The sequence below is a fragment of the Tasmannia lanceolata genome, unplaced genomic scaffold (assembly GCF_043159265.1).
Source record: "Tasmannia lanceolata isolate RefF3 unplaced genomic scaffold, GAP_Taslan_0.1 ptg000013l, whole genome shotgun sequence".
Lineage (NCBI taxonomy): Eukaryota > Viridiplantae > Streptophyta > Magnoliopsida > Canellales > Winteraceae > Tasmannia > Tasmannia lanceolata.
In genome coordinates this window covers 6,318,162-6,339,914 of record NW_027518690.1, presented here as the reverse complement: position 1 = coordinate 6,339,914, position 21,753 = coordinate 6,318,162, and the positions used below count along the sequence as shown (strand labels likewise).

Here is a 21,753-nt window from a genome sequence, read left to right as displayed (position 1 = left end):
TGAGAATAGTGACGGGTTCTTTCTACCTCAACAACCTCGATTCAACGAGCAATCGAGAGCAAGTTTTCAAGTCAAATCAAGTACCATCGCTCACCCAAAAATGCCAGATTAATAGCACGATGGAAGTATTTGATTCGTTGGAAAGGACTTCAGTTCGAGGTAGGCGCGAGAAGTTATGCTACCATGGCAACTCATATCCTTTACTCATAATTCAAATTGGAACTCGTGGTCGAGTTTTTTCAAGAAGAGGAGTCAGATGCAGGGCATCTTGCTTTGCAATTTTATCATTCGGTATTTGGAAGTTACCATTTCAATCATTACCTAAAAGATATCAGTTTCATTTTACCAAGTTACCAACCATGGCAACAAGTGCCAATCCGTGGGATTTAGATTTAGGAAACTAGCCTTTGTTAGTTTAATAATTTAGCAGATTCTTTTCTTAAGTCTAGCTAAATAGTAATAAATTACTTTTTAATTAGTACCCAATAGGAATGAGATCTAAAACAGCTTTTATTTTCTATTTAATTTTTCAATGCAAAATTATGTAAGATCTTTACACCTAGATTAGAGTTGCTACTTTCTTTGCTTGTTTTTAGTTTCCAAAGTTAGAATAAGGATCTCATTAGCCTATTTAAACTCAATGTAATGGAGAAGATCTTGGTTTTTTTGACAATTAAAGTATTGAATGAAAAGGGTTCTTTTCTTGTGGATAAAAGGTGTTTTTATATTTTTTTCATGGAGTTTCCCTCCAATGTGGGTTAGCTTTTGAGCACCACAATTATCTTTTGTTATTTTTTTCTTCAAATCATCAATCATCATCGCCGTTATCGATCGCATGCCCATCCGGCATCAATTTCTCACTAACTAATAGAAACAAAATGAAACAAAAAAAAATCCTATGAAACAAATTTCCATCAAAAATGTTTTATCTCAATCCAAACAGGCAGAGATCAATTTTCGTAGGCAGATGCAACAATAGAAATTTGTTAGAAGAATTCCCAAAGGCCCATTTTGGATTGGATGAAATTTTTGGAAAACTTCGAAAAAGAAAAAGGTTCATAAAATTTCATTCTTTTCCATTCCTTGATTACACGTGAAAAAAAGTGACTTGAGCCGCCACCATCCAAGCTTTATTTACAAGGACCTTTAATTTATAAATATATCTCTAAATTTATCATGTCCTTCTAAATTATGGAAATAAAAAAATCCTAAGAAAATATTTTCCTCAAAAATGTGTTTCCTGCAACCCAAACAGTAGACCTAGCAAACGAGTGGGCCGGGCAGGGTCAAAATGACCTGGTAAAATTTACGGGTCACGAATGTTGGACCCGCACCAGGCTCGTACGGGCCAGGTCGACCTGCGGGTCACCCCTTTTTTTGGTAAAAAAAAATTTTCCTGAATTTTTAAGATTTTTATTGTTTTTATAGGTATTCGCTAGCCACCTTCGCCAAAGGCTACTTTTCGCCCATCCTTTGATGTTAGCCATTTCTGTGACTTTTTGAGAGATTTGCCTTATTCTTGACGTGGTGAAAATTGCACCGAAGTACCACTTCTGCAAAGGTGGCAAGCATAATAAAAATCATTAGTGAATAATAATGATGCCGTAAGTCCTAAGTTTTGGACAAAAGTTACGGAAAAATGGCTTGAAAGTAAAAAGAGTAGGAAAAAAAGTATTGAAAGAGCTTTATATGACAACTACGGAAAAAACTATAAAGAAAATGCATGAATACATGACAATTACGGAAAAAATCCCAAAATAAAACATTGTTTCATTTGAAGTGAATTGTGGCAGACTTTAATGCTTTTTTAAGTCAAATCACATTAACAGAGGGGCGCATAATCCTACAGGAGGGTGAAAAATCATCTCCCTTTTTTTCCTGGGGCTGATAAAGTCACCAAAAAAAACCCCTATCCGCCCACTTTCCGATTGTGAAGTTCAGTCTTCTTTTTTTTGAAATGGCAAGATGAATTCATTAAAAAGGAAGGGGACCGAGGTGGGCCTCAACCAAAATTACAAGAAAATAAAACAAGAATAACAAGAAAGACAAATCTTAGGGAGGAAGGAAGTCAAACCACTCCAACTCCAACCTCCTAACTCCACTCCTAACTACACTTAAAAGAAGAGTGGGTATGGTTTCGTAAATAACGGCAAAGTCAAGGGCATTGTGGCTTTGATTAGTGTTAGAGGAAAGGGGGAAAAAAACGCGTGTTTACAGATATATCTATCTTAAATGCTTATCATGTGATTAGAGTGGGAGCAACGGCAACAGGCCAAATTGTGATGGCCAGCAATATCCATGGCTGATATCACCTCATTACATGTGGCAATTGATCTATCCGTACGATGATTGTTTTCCTTAGGCTCCGTTTGTTTCTTTTTCCGCGTAAAATGGACATAAAACCAAGGGTTGGGGTTGGGCTTGTAGCTTTAATGGTTGATTATTTGTTCCTCAACCTTGAGGTCGCAGGTTCAATCCCAATTTACTTTACCTCAAAAAAAGGATTAACTATTTTTACTAGGGTCAGGCCTCTCTAGTGTACTAATGACTACTCTTTTACACTGAAGGGGGCTATAGCAAGTGTAAAAAGGGGGGTAAATATATCATTTCCTTTAACCAATGTAGTCCTTTTAAACATTTAGTGTAATCTCCAGGGTATTATATTACCATGTTTGCCGACAGGATATTTTTTTTTAGAGATCGCGCGAGTTTATTCATTCCCAAGTTTCAAAAAAAAAAAAAAAACATGAAACATGACTAACTATTGATAGATGTGATAAGTCTTTTTCTCCGTTTTACTACCACACGCCATGCTTGTTGATTGTAAGCAAACCAGGACTTCCCATAAAGCAAAATTTCGTCTTTGGAGAAATATCTCGTGTTACATGAGATGGAGGAGGGTATAACTAATCTCACCATTATTCTCACAATCATAGCTTTGAATAAGATGGCGCTCCCTATACTTTCACTCGCCATCCCATGCTCCTTCTCACGGCTGCCACCTTCTCTTCTACATTCAACTATACCTCGAAGAACTGTAAATATGGCTAAGCACATCACATGCACTCTAACCACCCAAACGTTTGAGGAGACGATTAATCGTCGATCAGCAAATTACCCACAAAGCTTTGGGGATTATGACTTCATTCAGTCACTAAAGAGTGATTACACGGTTATTATTGCACTCCATGGTGTTTTCTAACAATGATGCAATGGATTTGTAGTATAACTTCATTCAGTCACTAAAGAGTGATTGCACAGTAATTATTGCAATTCATAGTATTTTCTATCGTTGATGCGAAGGATTTACATTGATTTTTCCGTTCATTATGCCATATTATAGTACCAGATCTAAATTTATTGTAATCAAACGTATGTCAATTTTCAATCACATTTTTTGTGGGGCATGTTAGAATATATTAGATCTGGTAAGCCCTGAGCCCAACACAAACTTGAGCCCCCGTCTCATTTCAAAATTCCTTAGAAAACATCCATGTACAAGGGAAAGTCGGCGTGCACCTAATCGCATGGGTCTGACACCTTTTCCAATGAAAAGTGAAAAATGAATAGTCCCACATCAACTAAGCACAAAAACTTGCCTCGTTCAATGAGTGTAAGCCCAATGGTTTTCACCTTGGCATTCCCATCTTGTTTTGATGATTCCAATACACAAGTGATCTTTTATCACTAATGTGTTTGAATGTCTAAGTTGTAGATTATGATAAAGTAAGATCAAGGATGCTTGGATTGAAGGCCAAGAAGCTCACATTGGACCACCAATTGGAAGGCCAAAGTCATCAAGCAAGAAGTCATGAAGACTTGAAGACATGAAGAAATTCATATTGAAGACCATTTTTTGTCTTTTAGAATGTATTTGATCCAAACCTAGATTAGGCTTTTAGAGGCATAATTAAGTTAATCTCACACACCCTAAATAAACAAGTGATTGTATTTGTGGAGTTCCAACACCTTGGAACCCTCATAGCAATCCCATCATGGTTGAGAATTGGAAGCCCAAAACAGAATTGAAAATCTGCTCTGCATAGGCTTCTCGGAACTCCGAGAGTTTTTCTCGGAACTCAGAGAATTCTCGGAACTCCGAGAAAAGGTCCAGTAGATCATTTTCATCTTCTGTTAGGATTCCCGGAACTCCGAGAATTTTTCTCGGAACTCCGAGAACACTCCAACGGTCTGAAAAAGAGCCGTTTGGAATTTTGCTAGAATTACCTCAATGCCATTGAACGGTCATATTTTGGTTTTCCTATAAATATGGGTGTTCTAAACATACAAACCATCAATCCTAACACTCTAAAACTTCATTTGAATATCCAAGAGTGAATCAAACTTCAATTGTGCCTCTCATCACCATCTTTAGGATTTGGATCATAGGCTCAAATTTGTACATCCATTTTGTAACCCTTGTGAGGGATTTTTCATTTCTTTCTTTCAACCTTCGAGTGTTGTATTCGGGCGAGTATTCGGAGAAGCGAAGCCCATTCTCCGTGGTGAGAATAGCCACCAAGGTTAAAGTTGTACATCCATTTTGTAACCCTTGTGAGGGATTTTTCATTTCTTTCTTTCAACCTTCGAGTGTTGTATTCGGGCGAGTATTCGGAGAAGCGAAGCCCATTCTCCGTGGTGAGAATAGCCACCAAGGTTAAAGCTATTGGGGTGAGGATAGCCACCAAAGTTAAAGCTATTGTAATTGGCATTCGATCTTCGCCAAGGTTAAGAAGATCAAATAGTGAAGCCATCAACGGGTTTGGTTGGTGGAGTGGAGTAGGCCTCGGATTTGAGGACCGAACCACTTTAAATCTCGGGTGCACTCTTTCTATCTCTTTGCTCTTTTATTTGCATTGCACCATTAGATTTAACTTGTATGCTTGAATATTAATTCTTGATCTCTTAATCTTAAAATCGGTTTAAAGGTTTTAAATTGGTAGATTCTATTTCTTAAAACAACCATATTCTCCCTCCTCATTGTGTTTCCAATCTAGTATAACTTGGGACCCCCCTACATCGGATTTTCAATGAGTCTATAAAATTCTTTACTCCTTCGGAGAAGGGAGGAGGAACTTCAACCATCCCAAACAGGACTTTTGTTTGATTCCAGAAGGACCCCAAAAGATGCTTTCCACCATTGATAAAACCTGTCTCATTGGCACACTCTCTATGGCCCTACCAAGCTTGTGATTCCATCTCCCTTGGTAGGTCCACCTTGAGGAGCGCATGTTAAAACAACCATTTTTTTTTATAACCACATTTTTATTTCACGTGTTACATACATACATATGACAGGGATCGGAAGAGGGTATAAAGATCCTCATCATTCTTCTTACAATTATAGCTCAACTAAGATGGCTCTTTCTCTCATCTCTCTCTCCAACCCTTGCTCCTTCTCACGCTTGCTACCTTCTCTTCTGCCTTCACCTACAGCTCCAGCTAGGAGAAATGCACACATGGCTATGAAGATTACATGCAGTCTAAGCACCCATATGTTGGAGACGACCATTAATCGACGATCAGCAAATTACTCAAAAAGTGTTGGGGATTATGACTTCATTCAGTCACTAAAGAGTGATTACACAGTAATTATTGCAATTCATAGTATTTTCTATCGTTGATGCGAAGGATTTACACTTATTTTTCCGTTCATTATGCCATATTATAGTACCAGATCTAAATTTATTGTAATCAAACGTATGTCAATTTTCAATCACATGTTTTGTGGGGCATGTTAGAATATATTAGATTTGGTAAGATCTGGCCATTCGATCATCCAATGTTAGTTTAATTACCTAGGATAGATTACGATACTTGTCTAGATAAGAATAATCTTCATTGATCTATTTTCATACTTTCCTTACTATCTTTTTATGTTTATACTTTAATTGCTCTATATAAACATTCATTAGGGTTTTGTGTAATCATTCTTGCATAGCCAGTAAATCCAATTTTCTCTCTAATCTTTATAGGTTCATATGTACGAGAGACAAATCGAGAAGATGAAGGAAGATGTGAGGCGTTTGCTCAAAAGAGTGGACCAACCCTTAGCTCAATTGAAGCTGATTGATACCCTTCAACGCCTTGGTGTGGGATATCACTTCAAGAATGAGTTTAAGGAAGCTTTAGGTAACATATCCACCGATGAAAGCAGCATGAGGATGGAGGGCGATCTCTACGCAACAGCTCTCCGATTTGGGCTCCTTAGACAACATGGGTTTGAAGTCTCACCAGGTAAATTTACTCTCATGCCATAACAGTTTTTCTAAACTTGTTGTAATCCCTGAAGTTTGTATTTTTCGTGAGAAACAGACGTTTTCAATGGCTTCATGGACGAGAAAGGCAACTTAGTGGCATCACTTTGTGAGGATATAGAGGGTATGTTGAGCTTGTACGAAGCTTCATACCTAGGTTTCGAAGGGGAGATAGTCTTGGACGAGGCCAAAGCATTCACGATTAGGTATCTCAAGGATTTCAAAGAGAAGAAGTTAGATCAAGACTTGAAAAGGCGTGTCGAGCATGCCTTGGAGCTTCCTTTCCATTGGAGGATGCCAAGGTTACAGGCTAGGTGGTACATAGAAACATATGTTGGAGAAAAAGACATGAACCCTTTCTTATTTCAGTTTGCTAAGCTGGATTACAACATGGGGCAGGCTACATACCAGACCAATATTAAAGCTGTGTCTAGGTAAGCACATATGAAATATCACCCTTGTACAACTCTCTCTCTCTCTCTCTCTCAGATACATATACATCCATACATAGATACAAATATATATATATATATATATATATATATATATATACATACAAATATATATATATATATGTATACATACATATATATGTATATATATACATATATATATATATATATATATATATATATATATATATATATATATATATATATATATATATATATATATATATATATAATATTACTTAAATGGGAATTGCTAGCGTCCATCGCAAAAGGCATTTCGCGGCTGGTATGTCGCATGTCAAACCACCCAACTTGTTAATGAAGAAGGCATTTCGTAGAAGGCATTTCGCGGCTGGGCTTTATTTAATTATAAACTATGGAGATTTTATATGGTCCCTGAACATGAAGTCTAGTGTCGGGATCACGGCCCTTGATATTTGATCCAAAAAGTAAGCTGCAGTTGTATCAAATATCAAAGGCTGTACTTTTGTCATACTGCCTACACAGGACTCGATGCTTGGGCACCCTATAATTTCTCTAAATTATAGATAGGGGACTGATATCTACAGTACCATATTAGTTATGATTATTGCACTATTTACTTTGTTTTAGGGCAATGATGAATTCGTACCCCCTGCAGTTTGCATACGCACCCCTTATACCATGATTTGACGTGAACCAGTGCTTAACTTTAACACTTTTTGACGTCAAATCACGCTATAAGCGAGCGTATGCGTACTGCAGGGGTGCGAATTTATCATTGTCCTTGTTTTATTCTTTTTTAATTAGCTTTCCATGACTTTGCGTAAATATGGGAGTGTCTAGGTAACTTTGCAAAAGCAATTTGCAGCCTTTTCTTTTTGGGAGAAAAGGGCTAGGGGTGCAACTTGGGTCGGGCTCAACCCGAACCCGACGGTTCAACCTTTGGCTCGGGTTATATGTTGTCATTTTCTCGGGTTGGGTTGGGAAAAGCCAACCCAATTTAATTTCAGGTTAGGTGAGGGTTGAGGCCTTGGCAACCCGACCCGACCCGACCCGAGTTGCACCCCTAAAAAGGGCCAACTCATATGAGTTAAACAGATAAGACAATTTGAGGTGAGTTGGCTTTTGTCTTGTAAAAAAAGAGGGGCCACAAAATGCCATTGTCCATTATTGCAATAATCACACTCCCATCTTTTTTAACAAGCTTTTAGCAATGTTCTAGTTGGCTATTGGCAGATGATAGAAATCCAAAAAAGTTATGCATGGCCAATCAATGACGGTCTGAAAAAACTAGTGGGGCTTTATCATCAGTACACTGGTGCTGATATCATTTCCGTATACATCTAACGGATGTCAAATTGCCAACTCTTATGAGTGAAATGGATAAGAAAATTTGAGAGTTGGCTCTTGTGTCTTAGAAAAGAGGGGCTGCGAAATGGCTTTGTCCATAATTGCTAATTTGCAATAATCACACTCCCATCTTCATTGACAATTTTCTATTTAGAGGATGATAGAAAGGGGAAGGATATTCCCCTCCCCCCTCTACGGATAAAATTCCCCCTTTAACGTTATTCGTTAAGTTTTAAAGGCAAAGAAAAACGTTAAAGGGGGTGAATTTATCCTCAAGCAGTAAACCATTCTCACAGAAAGCGTTAGGGCTGGTAATTTCACCAGTGAAAACGGGGATCCGCCCCACACGGGGCGGGGATTCTCCGACTTGGAGCGGGGACGTGGACTTAAAATATTCTCGAAAGCGGGGACAGGGGCGGGGATGGGGGTGGAGATGGCCCCGCCCCGCCCCGCCCCATTTTAATATGCAAGCCATTATCAATATCCACTTATTTTAGTAATGTTTTGGTATTTTTTTGTTAACAGTAAATATTTCTTTTAGGCTAGTGATATTGGCACTACCATATTTTGATAAGTGCACAAACACAACTTGTTTTTTTCCTTTTAAGGGCGTTAAAAACCTTTTTTGAGTAGAGGATTTTTAGTCCAGGATAGGGGCGGGGCGGGGATGGGGATTAGATATTCCCCGCGAAGCGGAACGGGGATTCCCCGCCATCCCCGAAGCGGGGACGGGGACAAGGAATGCAACATCCGGCCCAGCCCCGCCCCGCCCTGTTGCCAGGCTTAGAAAGCGTTAACCGTGGGGGGTATAATTTCCCTTATAGAAATCACTAAAAATTAATTGACCGACAATAAATTAAGGGTGATGATATCCCCCCCCCCCCCCCTTATAACATGATTTGACATAAAGTTGCCCACTTTTCACATCAAATCAGGTTATAAGAGGAGTGTGCACTTAATGCAGGGGGAGTGAAAATATCATCTCCCTAAATTAATGACGGCCTAAAAAAGAGGGAAGTTATTATCAACACACTGGTGCTGATATCATTTCTGTATACATGTCACATTTGTCTTTTTCTGTTGCTCTTAACTCATAGGTGGTGGAAGAATTTGGGACTTGGTAAGCAGTTGAGCTTTTCTAGAGACCGTTTGCTGGAGTGCTTCTTATGGGCTCTTGGAACCATGTCAAAACCAGAATTTGGATACAGTAGAGAAGTGGTTACAAAAGTTAATCAACTAATAACAACCATTGATGATGTCTATGATGTCTATGGCTCAATAGAAGAATTGGAGCTCTTTACTGATGTTGTTGACAGGTAGAGAGTTTGTATGTATATTTGGGATCTCAACTAGAGAGTTTGCCAATATTCCAGGACCCTACAATACTTGTCAAATTCTAATATATCAAACATTTGATGTACTTTTTGCAGATGGGATGTTAACTCTTTGGAAAAACTTCCAGAGTACATGAAGATATGTTTTATGGCTCTCTTCAACACTACCAACGAAATGGCTTATGTGGTCCTAAAAGAACAAGGATTGGAAATCACAAGGCACCTGAAGAAACTGGTAGTGCATTCATTCTTTCCCTTATCAAGTTAATTTTCACTCTTTGACAATTCAACTGTAATTTCAAAACTCCTCCAAGCCATTGTTAACTCACTAGATTCTAGTCCCTTCAATATGGATGAGTTCTTGTTCAAGTCCGAATGTTTCCCTCAACGTTAATCAAAACACCTTTGACTCTCCTGCTGTGACTGCCTCAATTGTCTACTCGGTCGGGCAACTAACTACTAGAACAAACCGCATCGAGTTGACTAGGATTCGTACACCCTCATTTTAAAAGTAATTTCATTATCATGCGCGCCCAATTTGTGTTTAAGATATCTAATGAGAGGTTTTATTTAATTTAGTGGGCAGATTTATGTAAAGCATACCTTGTGGAGGCAAAATGGTATTGCAATGGATATACGCCGACACTTGATGAGTATCTAAGCAATGCCTGGATTTCAATATCAGGACCAGTTGTGCTAGCCCATGCTTATTTATCAGCGAAAACAAAGATAACAAATGATGCACTTGATTGCATAGACAAGTATTCTAACCTTTTACGCTGGTCGTCGATGATTCTTCGACTTTGGGATGATTGGGGGACTTCAACGGTAAATTGCCTATACTTAGCTTCTATGTTGCACTATTTAATTCGCCGACTTAATTGTATATTTATAATTTTTTCAACATTATAGGACGAGCTAGCAAGAGGTGATGTTCCCAAATCGATCCAATGTTACATGCACGAAACAGGTGCAACAGAGGAAGTTGCTCGTGAACATATAAGAGGTCTAATTAGTGGTACATGGAAGAAGTTGAATAAAGAATCTTTCTCCTGTTCCCTTCCTGAATCTCTAATCAATGCTGCATTGGATCTTGCAAGGATGTCCCAATGCTATTATGAATTTGGTGATGGATTTGGTTCCCCAGATAAAGAGACTGAAGAGCGATTCAGATCATTGCTGGTTGAACCCATTTCGATTAAGGAATAAGAAGTCTTATTTGGTCTATATAGATGATTATCAATTTCTTAATAGTAGATATCGGATGATATATTAATGTAACATTATTTATATGATTATGAACTTGCAATAAAGAGATTGAAATAGACTTTGCCTTTATAATTATTTAAAACCCATTTTATGTTGTGGACTGACAAGAATATTTATATGGAAAAATACGCTCATTGGCAGAAGGAAAAAATCCATATCCAATAGAACAAATCTATAGTTACACACACACATATGGGAAAACAATTTCTGAGCTCGAGCTCTGATGGCTTTCTGAACTCAAGCATCAAAAACTCAAGTGGGGTCACATTTTTGGAGTGATCCAAAGCATTCATTTGAATAGACCTCACATAGATAGGGTGTGTACCAAAAATCATGTCCATAGGACCATCCTAACCCATCCAAAAGTGGAGGGAAAATGGACATATACTGTTTCTCCACAAATCTGCCCATTTTTCCCTCCACAAATGGAAGGGTTAGGATGATCCTAACCACCTTTGTTTTTGTGAACACCCTATCTATGTAGGGGTCTTTCAAATGAATGCATTGGATCACCCCAAAAAATGTGGGCCCACACTGTTTTTGACCTCAACCTCAGAAACAGTTTTCCCTACACACACACACACACACTCACTAGTAACCCGGACCCATGCTATGTATGGGTGTAAACTGGCGGGCCCTGCCCCATCAAAGTATGCGTCGCAAAATAGTAGGAATCACACTCAAAATCAGAGCACAAGGCAAACCGATGGGAATGTTTCTGAAAATTTTGATGAAGTATGCAGAGAATTTGTATCTAAGACAAGGATGAAAACTCCCTTGAATTCGTTAGGATTAACATTTTGTACTGTGCTAATGAAACTCCCAGGACTCAACTATGGATGTTTGTAAAGACCATGCAATCCAGCAGTTCTTCAGATTATCAGAATTACAAACATATCTGATCCATATTCATTCTCTTCTTAGTAATGCGATGACAGAACCCCGAAAAATAAGTGGTATTAGAATGAAAGAAATGAGCACAATATTATATTTTAACATGCCCCATAAAACATGACAAAGAGTTTCTAGAACACCGGAAAATTCAAAGATGAAAGTGATGGAATGCCATGAAGCTTTCAAGGACTCTTCCATAGTTCCATGTAGGGAAACGATCGCCTCCTTGAGCTTATAGCTCAGCTCCACACTTTTAACTCAATCTCCACTCAACAAAATGTGTAATGATCCCAAAAAAGTGCTTTCTATAGGCTCGACCAATCCAAGCAGAACTCTATATCACACAGTAAGATGCAGAGACATTGAAATTAAGAAACATCAAGTTGCAATACAGGAATTGAATGTAACAGTTTCTTAATTTCAATGTCTCCGCATCTTACTATGTAGGAACTGAATGTAACAATCTTATTCTCAATGTCTCTACATCTTACTGTGTATGAACTGAATGTAACAATTCATGTCGAATAGTTTTTTGATCCATTAGAACTAGAAGAATTCTTAAGAAGGTGTTGGGTATATAATATAACCCATGTATGTTCTAATATAAGCCCAAAAAGATAATTGACCGGTGTAGTGGGCCTATTTGGGCTAGAGCCCACTAACCTATTAAAACCCTAGTGTATCTAATATATGTAGGGGCTGGAGGCAACAAACTTGGTATTCCAAACTAGATACCATGGGTGTAATGCTTCAAGCAACCTCTTGCTTGAACTAATTACTCTAACAATCTTGAAGCATTAGGTTTAAACCCTAATTTGGGCATGAGATTATAGCACACAAGAATCGATTTGGGCGTGCTATTATCGGTCGTGAAGAACCCTCTTTGCCGGAGAAAACATCAACGAGGGTTCTAAACTCCCACATCGGCTTAGGTCACGGATTCACACAGAGATGGTGAATTTTGGGCAGATCTTCAATCTTTCTTTCCCACCTGCAAGAAGCTTAAAAAGAAAGAAGAGAGACGAATTTCTTTCCCACCTGCAAATCACCCATTAAAAGATTTTTAAGATATTTGTAGAATCTTCTTTGGCTTCTTCAATATTTCTGTCCTCCCTTTTTGGCTTTTTCTAATCTGGGCAGAGAGACCATGTGTGTGAAGGATAGAGAAGAGGTGGGTGAAGGGATGGATTTTCATTCAAGGATTTTGAATACCCAGATCGAGAATTGGGAGAAAGATTCTCAGATTAGTCCCAATGATCGGATTTCTTCTCCCATTTTGGGTGAGAAATCTGAGACGACACTATACAACCGCCGGTTGATTCTCGCTGGAATCAAACAATTACACACACAGGGGAAGCAAACCTCCCTCGGATTTGGGGATTATCTCGGAACCCTTTCTCACGGCAGTTGATCTTTGGGTTCTTCTCTCTATCTCACTCTGGAATTTTGTTTTTGGGATGAAACCCATCTTGACGATACAAATTTGGGTATCTGTTGATTTGGGTCAAAATTAATTTGGTGTCTGAATCCCTACTTGTGGCTGCAAGTTCTGGTGGCCTAAAACTGCTTATCCTTGGAGGCCGACCGAACAGCAGCAGTTGGGTTTGGTGTGGATTCTTGTGGCCGGTACTTCTTGCCGTCGGGTCCCTTTCTCGTTGGTTTTGCCGATTTTTTTTTCGCAGGGCTATTTCTGGCGAGAAATCTGGACAGGATTTACAAGATAACAACTTTGTAAATCGCGAGTTATACAGAAGGCCAATCTGTTTTGGGATTTGCAACTGGTTTTAGACCAGTTCTTGCCAACTAGTTTTGCCGACAGTTGGATAGTCTGAACAACCCTCGCCTCGGGTTTCGCCTTGGCTGGTTCTTTGTTCTTGGTTCACCCCCTGTAAATCCCAATAGGTTGGGTTTGGGTTTTTCCCTTGGTGGTAATCTCTTGCTGTTGGGCTTCATCTTGGATATCTCGGATTCGAGTTTGGATTTGGTTCGCGACTTGGTTATTCTTATTTGGTTATCGCGCTTCGCAAATCAGGTGCACTCTTTCCATATTTTATTTTGGTAAATTAGACTAAAATGGACAAGACTGTAATTCCCTTTGAGATGGTCAAACGTTAATCGTTTGGACACACCATATAAGGAAGCTACTATGTTGGTAGATAAGGCTGAGCCTAAAAGTTTCACTACCATGTTGAAAAAAAAAGGGCCAGTACTTCTTCAAATTGGTGGTCGGATACAGAAGCCATTTGTCATGCTCACAACTCAAAGAAAATTTTCACTGGTGTTATCGAAGTAAAGGAGACTGGTACAGTGGCTAGTGGAGCAGACATGGAGGTCACTCACACTGGTACTGTGAACTTGGCCCTTTCTTCAGGTAAACAACTAACTTTATAAGATGTTAAAGTAGTTACTATTATTTTGGTATATGCACTTCATTTATATGTGGTAGAGTACCCAAGAATTTTGGTGAGGACTTTGTCACCTACCCTTTGGAGAATGATCCATCATCCTATCAGGAAGTGATGAGATCTAGGGACTCTTTGTTATGGGCAGAAGCCATTCATGATTAAATGAGCTCTCTGTCAGAGAATTTAACTTGACAGCTAGTCGATTTGCCAAAAAGGGCTAAGACTATGGGCTGTAAGTAGATATTTGTATGTGCTTATACAAAATTTTGTTATGGTCTTAATCAAACACCTAAATTGTGACATCAAAAATTTGACAAAGTAGTAAAGAGCTTTGGGTTTTCTGATCAATTACTCTGATAAATGCTTTTACTATCATTTTGTGTCAAATAAGGTCATGATTATTTGCTTATATGTAGATGTTGATTCTTGTTTCCAATCTCTCTCTGTGGTGAGTAATGTGAAACTAACCTTGGGTAAATAATTCGACATGAAAAGACCTCGGTGTTGTTAACACCATTCTTGGTACGAAAGTAAGTTTTTGAAAGGCAAGGAATCGCCCTTGGCCTAGCCCATTATATGAAAAAAAAAAAACATACTTTCCTTTTGAGGATGCAGTGAGTGCAAACCGATTGAGACACCATTTTAATGATACCAAGAAGCTGATCTCTAAGGAAGAGACAGTGTGAATCAGTTAGATTATTCTAAACTGATTGGTAGTCTCATGTATGTTATGTGTTGCACTAGGCCAGACATAGCCTTTACAGTTGCCATGATGAGTCTTTAGACTAGCAATCCTGGCCATGAGCATCGGCTGCCCTTATGAGGCTGATGAGATCTCTTTCGAGTACTCAAGAGTATGCTCAAAACTATGGTGGCCATCCACTTATCGTGGAAGAATAGTCTGATGTATCATAGGGATCAGAATCAAGGGACAGCAAATCTACTGCTGTTGTGTGGAAGTTGAATTGGAACTTTATGCTCTAGCTTCAGTTGCAAATGAAAACAGAGGAGATAAAGATTCTGATTATGGTTATGGACATTCCACTGACCCAGTTAAGGATTAATTCCTTAAGTGTGCCCTCGCCAAGGGAGTGAACAAAGATCGAATCCCTTAACCCCATCAAAACTGTGGGGGAGATGGGGTTAAAGTCTGTATAGACAGGACTTAACCTACATCCATGTTATTTTGAATCTTCGAATCTCCCTTTGGGCCAAGATAGGCACTTGATATGTTTCGATGATGTTTACAGTTGTTGTGTGTCATTCCACATTTGATGACATGTCCTTTTTGGGAAAAGTTGTACATTCCAAACTTGATGATACATCTTAACTCAAATATGGATAAGATGACTGTAACATTCCAAAAAGAAACATGAAATAATTCTTTGCAAAAGTAACTATTTGGTCTTGTTCTTTATTGAAACTTGACAAGTAGGAATGGTTCTTTGCAAAAGAAGCTATTTAGGTCTTGTTCTTTATTTAAACTTGACAATGATGCCTGTGGTGAGAGTGATACTGATACTTTTTCATCCATTTAAGAAATTGTACTATGTTCTTATGGTAGAACTAGATACTTTCGTGAATTATGGGATTGTACTAAGTTCTTCTTAAAGTAGAATTAGATACTTTCATGTGTAATTCATGTTTTACACAACTGATTGGATTCATTCTCATGAAATCCATATTTTGATAATTCACAGGGATTAGCGAAAAAGGAGGAGCTTGTCTTGATTTGGACTTTGATGATGATGATGACTTACTTGATGAGTAAATCTTCTAAAGTCATAAAGACTATGCTTTCATTTCAGTATGTATAGAGTTCACTTTTTTGTGGAACTTTATTTTGGATCTCGATGAGAATCATACCCCATTAATGAATTCATCTAAGATCAGTGGGGTTCACTTATATGTGAAACTTCCTTTTGGTTGAGTTTAGCTTGTTGTATATCTAAAACTCTTGGTTTGTCATAAAAGGATTCGTGTTTGCAGTTGGATTACAGATCTTTTATGATATAGACCATATGGTGATGTGGATGATTCAATATTTTGTTGTGAACATTACACTATCTATCTATTGGATTGTGCTATATGTAGAACATAGGAGGAGATTGTTGGGTATATAATATAACCCATGTATGTTCTAATATAAGCCCAAAAAGATAATGGACCGGTGTAGTGGGCCTATTTGGGCTAGAGCCCACTAACCTATTAAAACCCTAGTGTATCTAATATATATAGGGGCTGGAGGCAACAAACTTGGTATTCCAAACTAGATACCTTGGGTGTAATGCTTCAAGCAACCTCTTGCTTGAACTAATTACTCTAACAGAAGGCAACTCATGTATTATATCTTGGAGCCAATCTGATAATAGGTGTAAGGATCTAACTCAGATTTAGGCAGAATCTCCAAAAGAAAATTCGTGAAAGAGCCTCTGAATTCAAATTCTGATAAAGTACAGACTCAGAGCCGGTGGAATTTGTTAAACAACTCTATGTTGACTTTTATTTTTAAAAAAACAAAAGTTCTTTATTATTCAAAATTTACAAGAGGGGATTCTATTTTGTCTTTTTGTGGTTTGTCCTTTAGGACTTACTTTATGCTTTTGAAAGCCTCTCCCAAAATTTGAACTTCCCTCCAAAGGAGCTAATGTCTTGTGAAAACCTTTAGTCCAAGATGGGAAGTTTATGAGGAAAAGAGTGTCCATATATATATACTTCCACTCTGATTGTCTTGTGAATGAGAAAGTGGAAAAAGAGAGACCCTCACGCATGAGCCGTCGGTTGGCCCGGTGGGCTAGACCATATCACACGCGCGCGTGGGTTCGAAGCTCTTCTTTTATTTTTCCTTTTTTCCTCTCATATTTTTCTTAAAAAATAATAATTTTGTTACCGTTTGGAAACGTCTCCACGTGCTTAGTGGGCCGTTTAGGAAACGCTAATTACGCAATAAGTATCGCAACGTTTCGATTCCCAACGGATTCTGTCCTTTCTATAAAAATTGGATTTAGAGAAAGAAAAATCTATCCCAAGCGGAAAGTCTTCCTCTCTCCTCGTTCATCTCCTTTCTGCAACTGTTGTTTTCTCCAAAGCTTTCTGATAAAGGCATTTTTGGCACTAATAAGCGAGTTCTAAGGCATCCGGGTTGTGTGAGTGCACACCCCTGGAGCGAGAGTTGTTGTATCCTGGAGGCATACGCCCATCTGCACCGTTGATTCGTCATAGTGGGCGCGAGATTTGCCTTAAGGACAGTGAAAGAGCCTCTGAATTCAGATTCTGATAAAGTACAAACTCAGAGCCGGTGGAATTTGTTAAACAACTCTATACAAGTGCAAATTTTCCCAGTGCTAAATTAGATTAGATCCTACAAGAGGGCCGAGCTTTAGAGTTGAGAAACTGTCACGCAAGAGAAAGGGTAAGGGAAAAGGAAGATGATACAATACTTTCAAATTTGTAGTTTTGGCTCTAATGGTAGGCCACAAAGATAAAATTGGCAGCAGGATCGGAAAAGAATTAGGATCCTTTTTATAGAAATTGCTCTGATACCAATTTTAATGTGGATCAGAGGTGGGTCAGCAGTAGACGAAGAATTCCATGGAATTTCTGAAAATTATAAAAAATGAAAACACTAGTTTCACGAAGAAAAATGAGGAAAATGTGAGTTAAATCCATCGAATTAATATGCATACAACAATGAAGGGCAAATAGAAGAGAAGGAAGAATAATCTACTTGAAATGTAAAGTAGAAAGGTAGAGAGGGAAAGTACATCCTTATAGTCAAGGAGCTCTCCTTACTCTCCTCCACATCTTCCCCTCAAAGCCACCAAGAACTTTCCCCAAAGAGGCTAGAAATTCTCCTCAGCCTTGGCTAGAAAACACTCAATTATCTATAGTTAAAAGCTCATGTTAACTCTCTCTCTCTCTCTCTCTCACACACACACAAATATCATGAAAGTCCAGATGAATTGCCGTGATTAGATGATATTAACTATTTAATGAATCCCAAGTCTTTTATAACAAGCAAAAAAATTTTACTGTAAGCAGTACTAAGTTGTTACTATGAAACAAGCAAAATTAATTCTTTTAGGCCATTTTTGGATGGCAGGAATTTTCAGGAAAAGTTTGGAAAAGAATTTTTTTCCCAAAATTTCCTCCTTTTCCAGTGTTTGGTTACACATGAAAAAGTAACTAGAACTGGTGCAGTTCAAGTTTTATTTAGATGAACCTTCAATTTATAATAATATTCCTCTAAATCAGCCATAATCACAACATTTCTGATGCAGTGCATCTTGCTTTCCAATTTTACCATTCGGAATTAGGAAGTTACCATTTCAATCATTACCTAAAAGATATCGGTTTCATTTTACCAAGTTACCAACCATGGCAACAAGTGCCAATCCGTGGGATTTATATTTAGGAAACTAGCCTTTGTTAGTTTAATAATTTAGCAGATTCCTTTCTTAAGTCTAGCTAAATAGTAATAAATTACTTTTTAATTAGTACCCGATAGGAATGAGATCTAAAACAACTTTTATTTTCTATTTAATTTTTCAATGCAAAATTATGTAAGATCTTTACACCTAGATTAGAGTTGCTACTTTCTTTGTTTGTTTTTAGTTTCCAAAGTTAGAATAAGGATCTCATTAGCCTATTTAAACTCAATGTAATGGAGAAGATCTTGGTTTTTTTGACAATTAAAGTATTGAATGAAGAGGGTTCTTTTATTGTGGAGAAAAGGTGTTTTTAGACTTCTTTCTTAGAGTTTCCCTCCAACATGGGTTAGCTTTTGAGCACCACAATTATCTTTTGTTATTTTTTTCGGATCATCATCGCCGTTATCGATCGCACGCCCATCCGGCGTCAATTGGTATCAAAGCTAGGCTCTGCGGGAGTTTTATCTACTGTGGATCCAGGAAGGCGATGATTATCTAATCGATGAAGCAATTGTAACTGGGTGAAATTCCTATCTTTTATGGTGATACTGAGTATGAGTGCACTACTTGGATCGAGGCTATCAAGACGTGTTGCGAGCCATACGGACTGAGCCAAAAATATTTGATTTGGTATGCCAAGGAGACTATAGCAAGTCGCGCCAAATCTTTATGGATACTCATGGAGCAAGAGCGGCGCAAATTGAGAAGACCACCATTCGATAATTGGGAGGAGGTACGTGGTCATTTCTTAAAAATGTTTGCACCGGTAACGTATCAACATGCCATAGATTTTCAGGCTAGAAAAGTGCGTAACCAAAAAGCCCAAAAGGCCAAGGACTTTGCTAGAAGAAAAACCGCATGCCTTACAATTCAAAAGACATGGCGAATGTACCGGACTAAGAAGGAATACCGAAGTCAAGTTAATTCTGTCACTATTATTCAAAGTTGGGTTCGTCAGAAAATTGCCCGTGACAATTACTTGCGAATCAAATGGGCTACATATGTCATTCAACAAGCCTGGAGAAATCGAATCACTCGGCATCGTTCACGTGAGCATCAAAATCCACCAACGGAAGATCTAAAGATCACCGATAGCAAATTGGAATGTCAGGTAAAAAATTTGACACGCCAATTAAATGAAGAACGTGAGTTGCGCCTCGGAAAGGAGGGAGCTTTGCAAGACCTTAAGTGTAAATTCAAGGCCTTGAGGGAACGCTTCCAAGAGTCAAAGGGCTATGTAAACAAGCATAACTATCATGTGAAGGACAAAGATCGGCCCCACGTCGATGATTGGCCATCCGTTGAGAATAGTGACGGGTTCTTTCTACCTCAACAACCTCGATTCAACGAGCAATCGAGAGCAAGTTTTCAAGTCAAATCAAGTACCATCGCTCACCCAAAAATGCCAGATTAATAGCACGATGGAAGTATTTGATTCGTTGGAAAGGACTTCAGTTCGAGGTAGGCGCGAGAAGTTATGCTACCATGGCAACTCATATCCTTTACTCATAATTCAAATTGGAACTCGTGGTCGAGTTTTTTCAAGAAGAGGAGTCAGATGCAGGGCATCTTGCTTTGCAATTTTATCATTCGGTATTTGGAAGTTACCATTTCAATCATTACCTAAAAGATATCAGTTTCATTTTACCAAGTTACCAACCATGGCAACAAGTGCCAATCCGTGGGATTTAGATTTAGAAAACTAGCCTTTGTTAGTTTAATAATTTAGCAGATTCTTTTCTTAAGTCTAGCTAAATAGTAATAAATTACTTTTTAATTAGTACCCAATAGGAATGAGATCTAAAACAGCTTTTATTTTCTATTTAATTTTTCAATGCAAAATTATGTAAGATCTTTACACCTAGATTAGAGTTGCTACTTTCTTTGCTTGTTTTTAGTTTCCAAAGTTAGAATAAGGATCTCATTAGCCTATTTAAACTCAATGTAATGGAGAAGATCTTGGTTTTTTTGACAATTAAAGTATTGAATGAAAAGGGTTCTTTTCTTGTGGATAAAAGGTGTTTTTATATTTTTTTCATGGAGTTTCCCTCCAATGTGGGTTAGCTTTTGAGCACCACAATTATCTTTTGTTATTTTTTTCTTCAAATCATCAATCATCATCGCCGTTATCGATCGCATGCCCATCCGGCATCAATTTCTCACTAACTAATAGAAACAAAATGAAACAAAAAAAAATCCTATGAAACAAATTTCCATCAAAAATGTTTTATCTCAATCCAAACAGGCAGAGATCAATTTTCGTAGGCAGATGCAACAATAGAAATTTGTTAGAAGAATTCCCAAAGGCCCATTTTGGATTGGATGAAATTTTTGGAAAACTTCGAAAAAGAAAAAGGTTCATAAAATTTCATTCTTTTCCATTCCTTGATTACACGTGAAAAAAAGTGACTTGAGCCGCCACCATCCAAGCTTTATTTACAAGGACCTTTAATTTATAAATATATCTCTAAATTTATCATGTCCTTCTAAATTATGGAAATAAAAAAATCCTAAGAAAATATTTTCCTCAAAAATGTGTTTCCTGCAACCCAAACAGTAGACCTAGCAAACGAGTGGGCCGGGCAGGGTCAAAATGACCTGGTAAAATTTACGGGTCACGAATGTTGGACCCGCACCAGGCTCGTACGGGCCAGGTCGACCTGCGGGTCACCCCTTTTTTTGGTAAAAAAAAATTTTCCTGAATTTTTAAGATTTTTATTGTTTTTATAGGTATTCGCTAGCCACCTTCGCCAAAGGCTACTTTTCGCCCATCCTTTGATGTTAGCCATTTCTGTGACTTTTTGAGAGATTTGCCTTATTCTTGACGTGGTGAAAATTGCACCGAAGTACCACTTCTGCAAAGGTGGCAAGCATAATAAAAATCATTAGTGAATAATAATGATGCCGTAAGTCCTAAGTTTTGGACAAAAGTTACGGAAAAATGGCTTGAAAGTAAAAAGACTAGGAAAAAAAGTATTGAAAGAGCTTTATATGACAACTACGGAAAAAACTATAAAGAAAATGCATGAATACATGACAATTACGGAAAAAATCCCAAAATAAAACATTGTTTCATTTGAAGTGAATTGTGGCAGACTTTAATGCTTTTTTAAGTCAAATCACATTAACAGAGGGGCGCATAATCCTACAGGAGGGTGAAAAATCATCTCCCTTTTTTTCCTGGGGCTGATAAAGTCACCAAAAAAAACCCCTATCCGCCCACTTTCCGATTGTGAAGTTCAGTCTTTTTTTTTTTGAAATGGCAAGATGAATTCATTAAAAAGGAAGGGGACCGAGGTGGGCCTCAACCAAAATTACAAGAAAATAAAACAAGAATAACAAGAAAGACAAATCTCAGGGAGGAAGGAAGTCAAACCACT

At 38.0% G+C, this 21,753-nt stretch overlaps 1 protein-coding gene across 1 annotated transcript; it reads left to right on the top strand.

Annotated features, from left to right (window-relative positions):
• The first annotated feature begins 5,330 nt into the window (after nucleotides 1-5,330).
• On the top strand, nucleotides 5,331-10,700 carry LOC143889634 (alpha-terpineol synthase, chloroplastic-like). The gene is made up of 7 exons (XM_077393911.1): nucleotides 5,331-5,588; nucleotides 5,976-6,237; nucleotides 6,316-6,691; nucleotides 9,139-9,357; nucleotides 9,472-9,610; nucleotides 9,955-10,203; nucleotides 10,288-10,700. The coding sequence occupies exons 1-7, from the start codon at nucleotides 5,358-5,360 to the stop codon at nucleotides 10,582-10,584; spliced, it is 1,773 nt and encodes a 590-aa protein (XP_077250026.1). The 5' UTR covers nucleotides 5,331-5,357; the 3' UTR covers nucleotides 10,585-10,700.
• Nucleotides 10,701-21,753: the final 11,053 nt, after the last annotated feature.

Bases quoted from the DNA above. Each gene is read 5' to 3' on its own strand.
- LOC143889634 (XM_077393911.1), top strand. From the start codon at position 5,358: ATGGCTCTTTCTCTCATCTCTCTCTCCAACCCTTGCTCCTTCTCACGC. The intron at 5,589-5,975 runs GTAATTATTGCA...TAATCTTTATAG, and splicing joins CACTAAAGAGTGATTACACA to GTTCATATGTACGAGAGACA. The intron at 9,611-9,954 runs GTAGTGCATTCA...TATTTAATTTAG, and splicing joins CAAGGCACCTGAAGAAACTG to TGGGCAGATTTATGTAAAGC.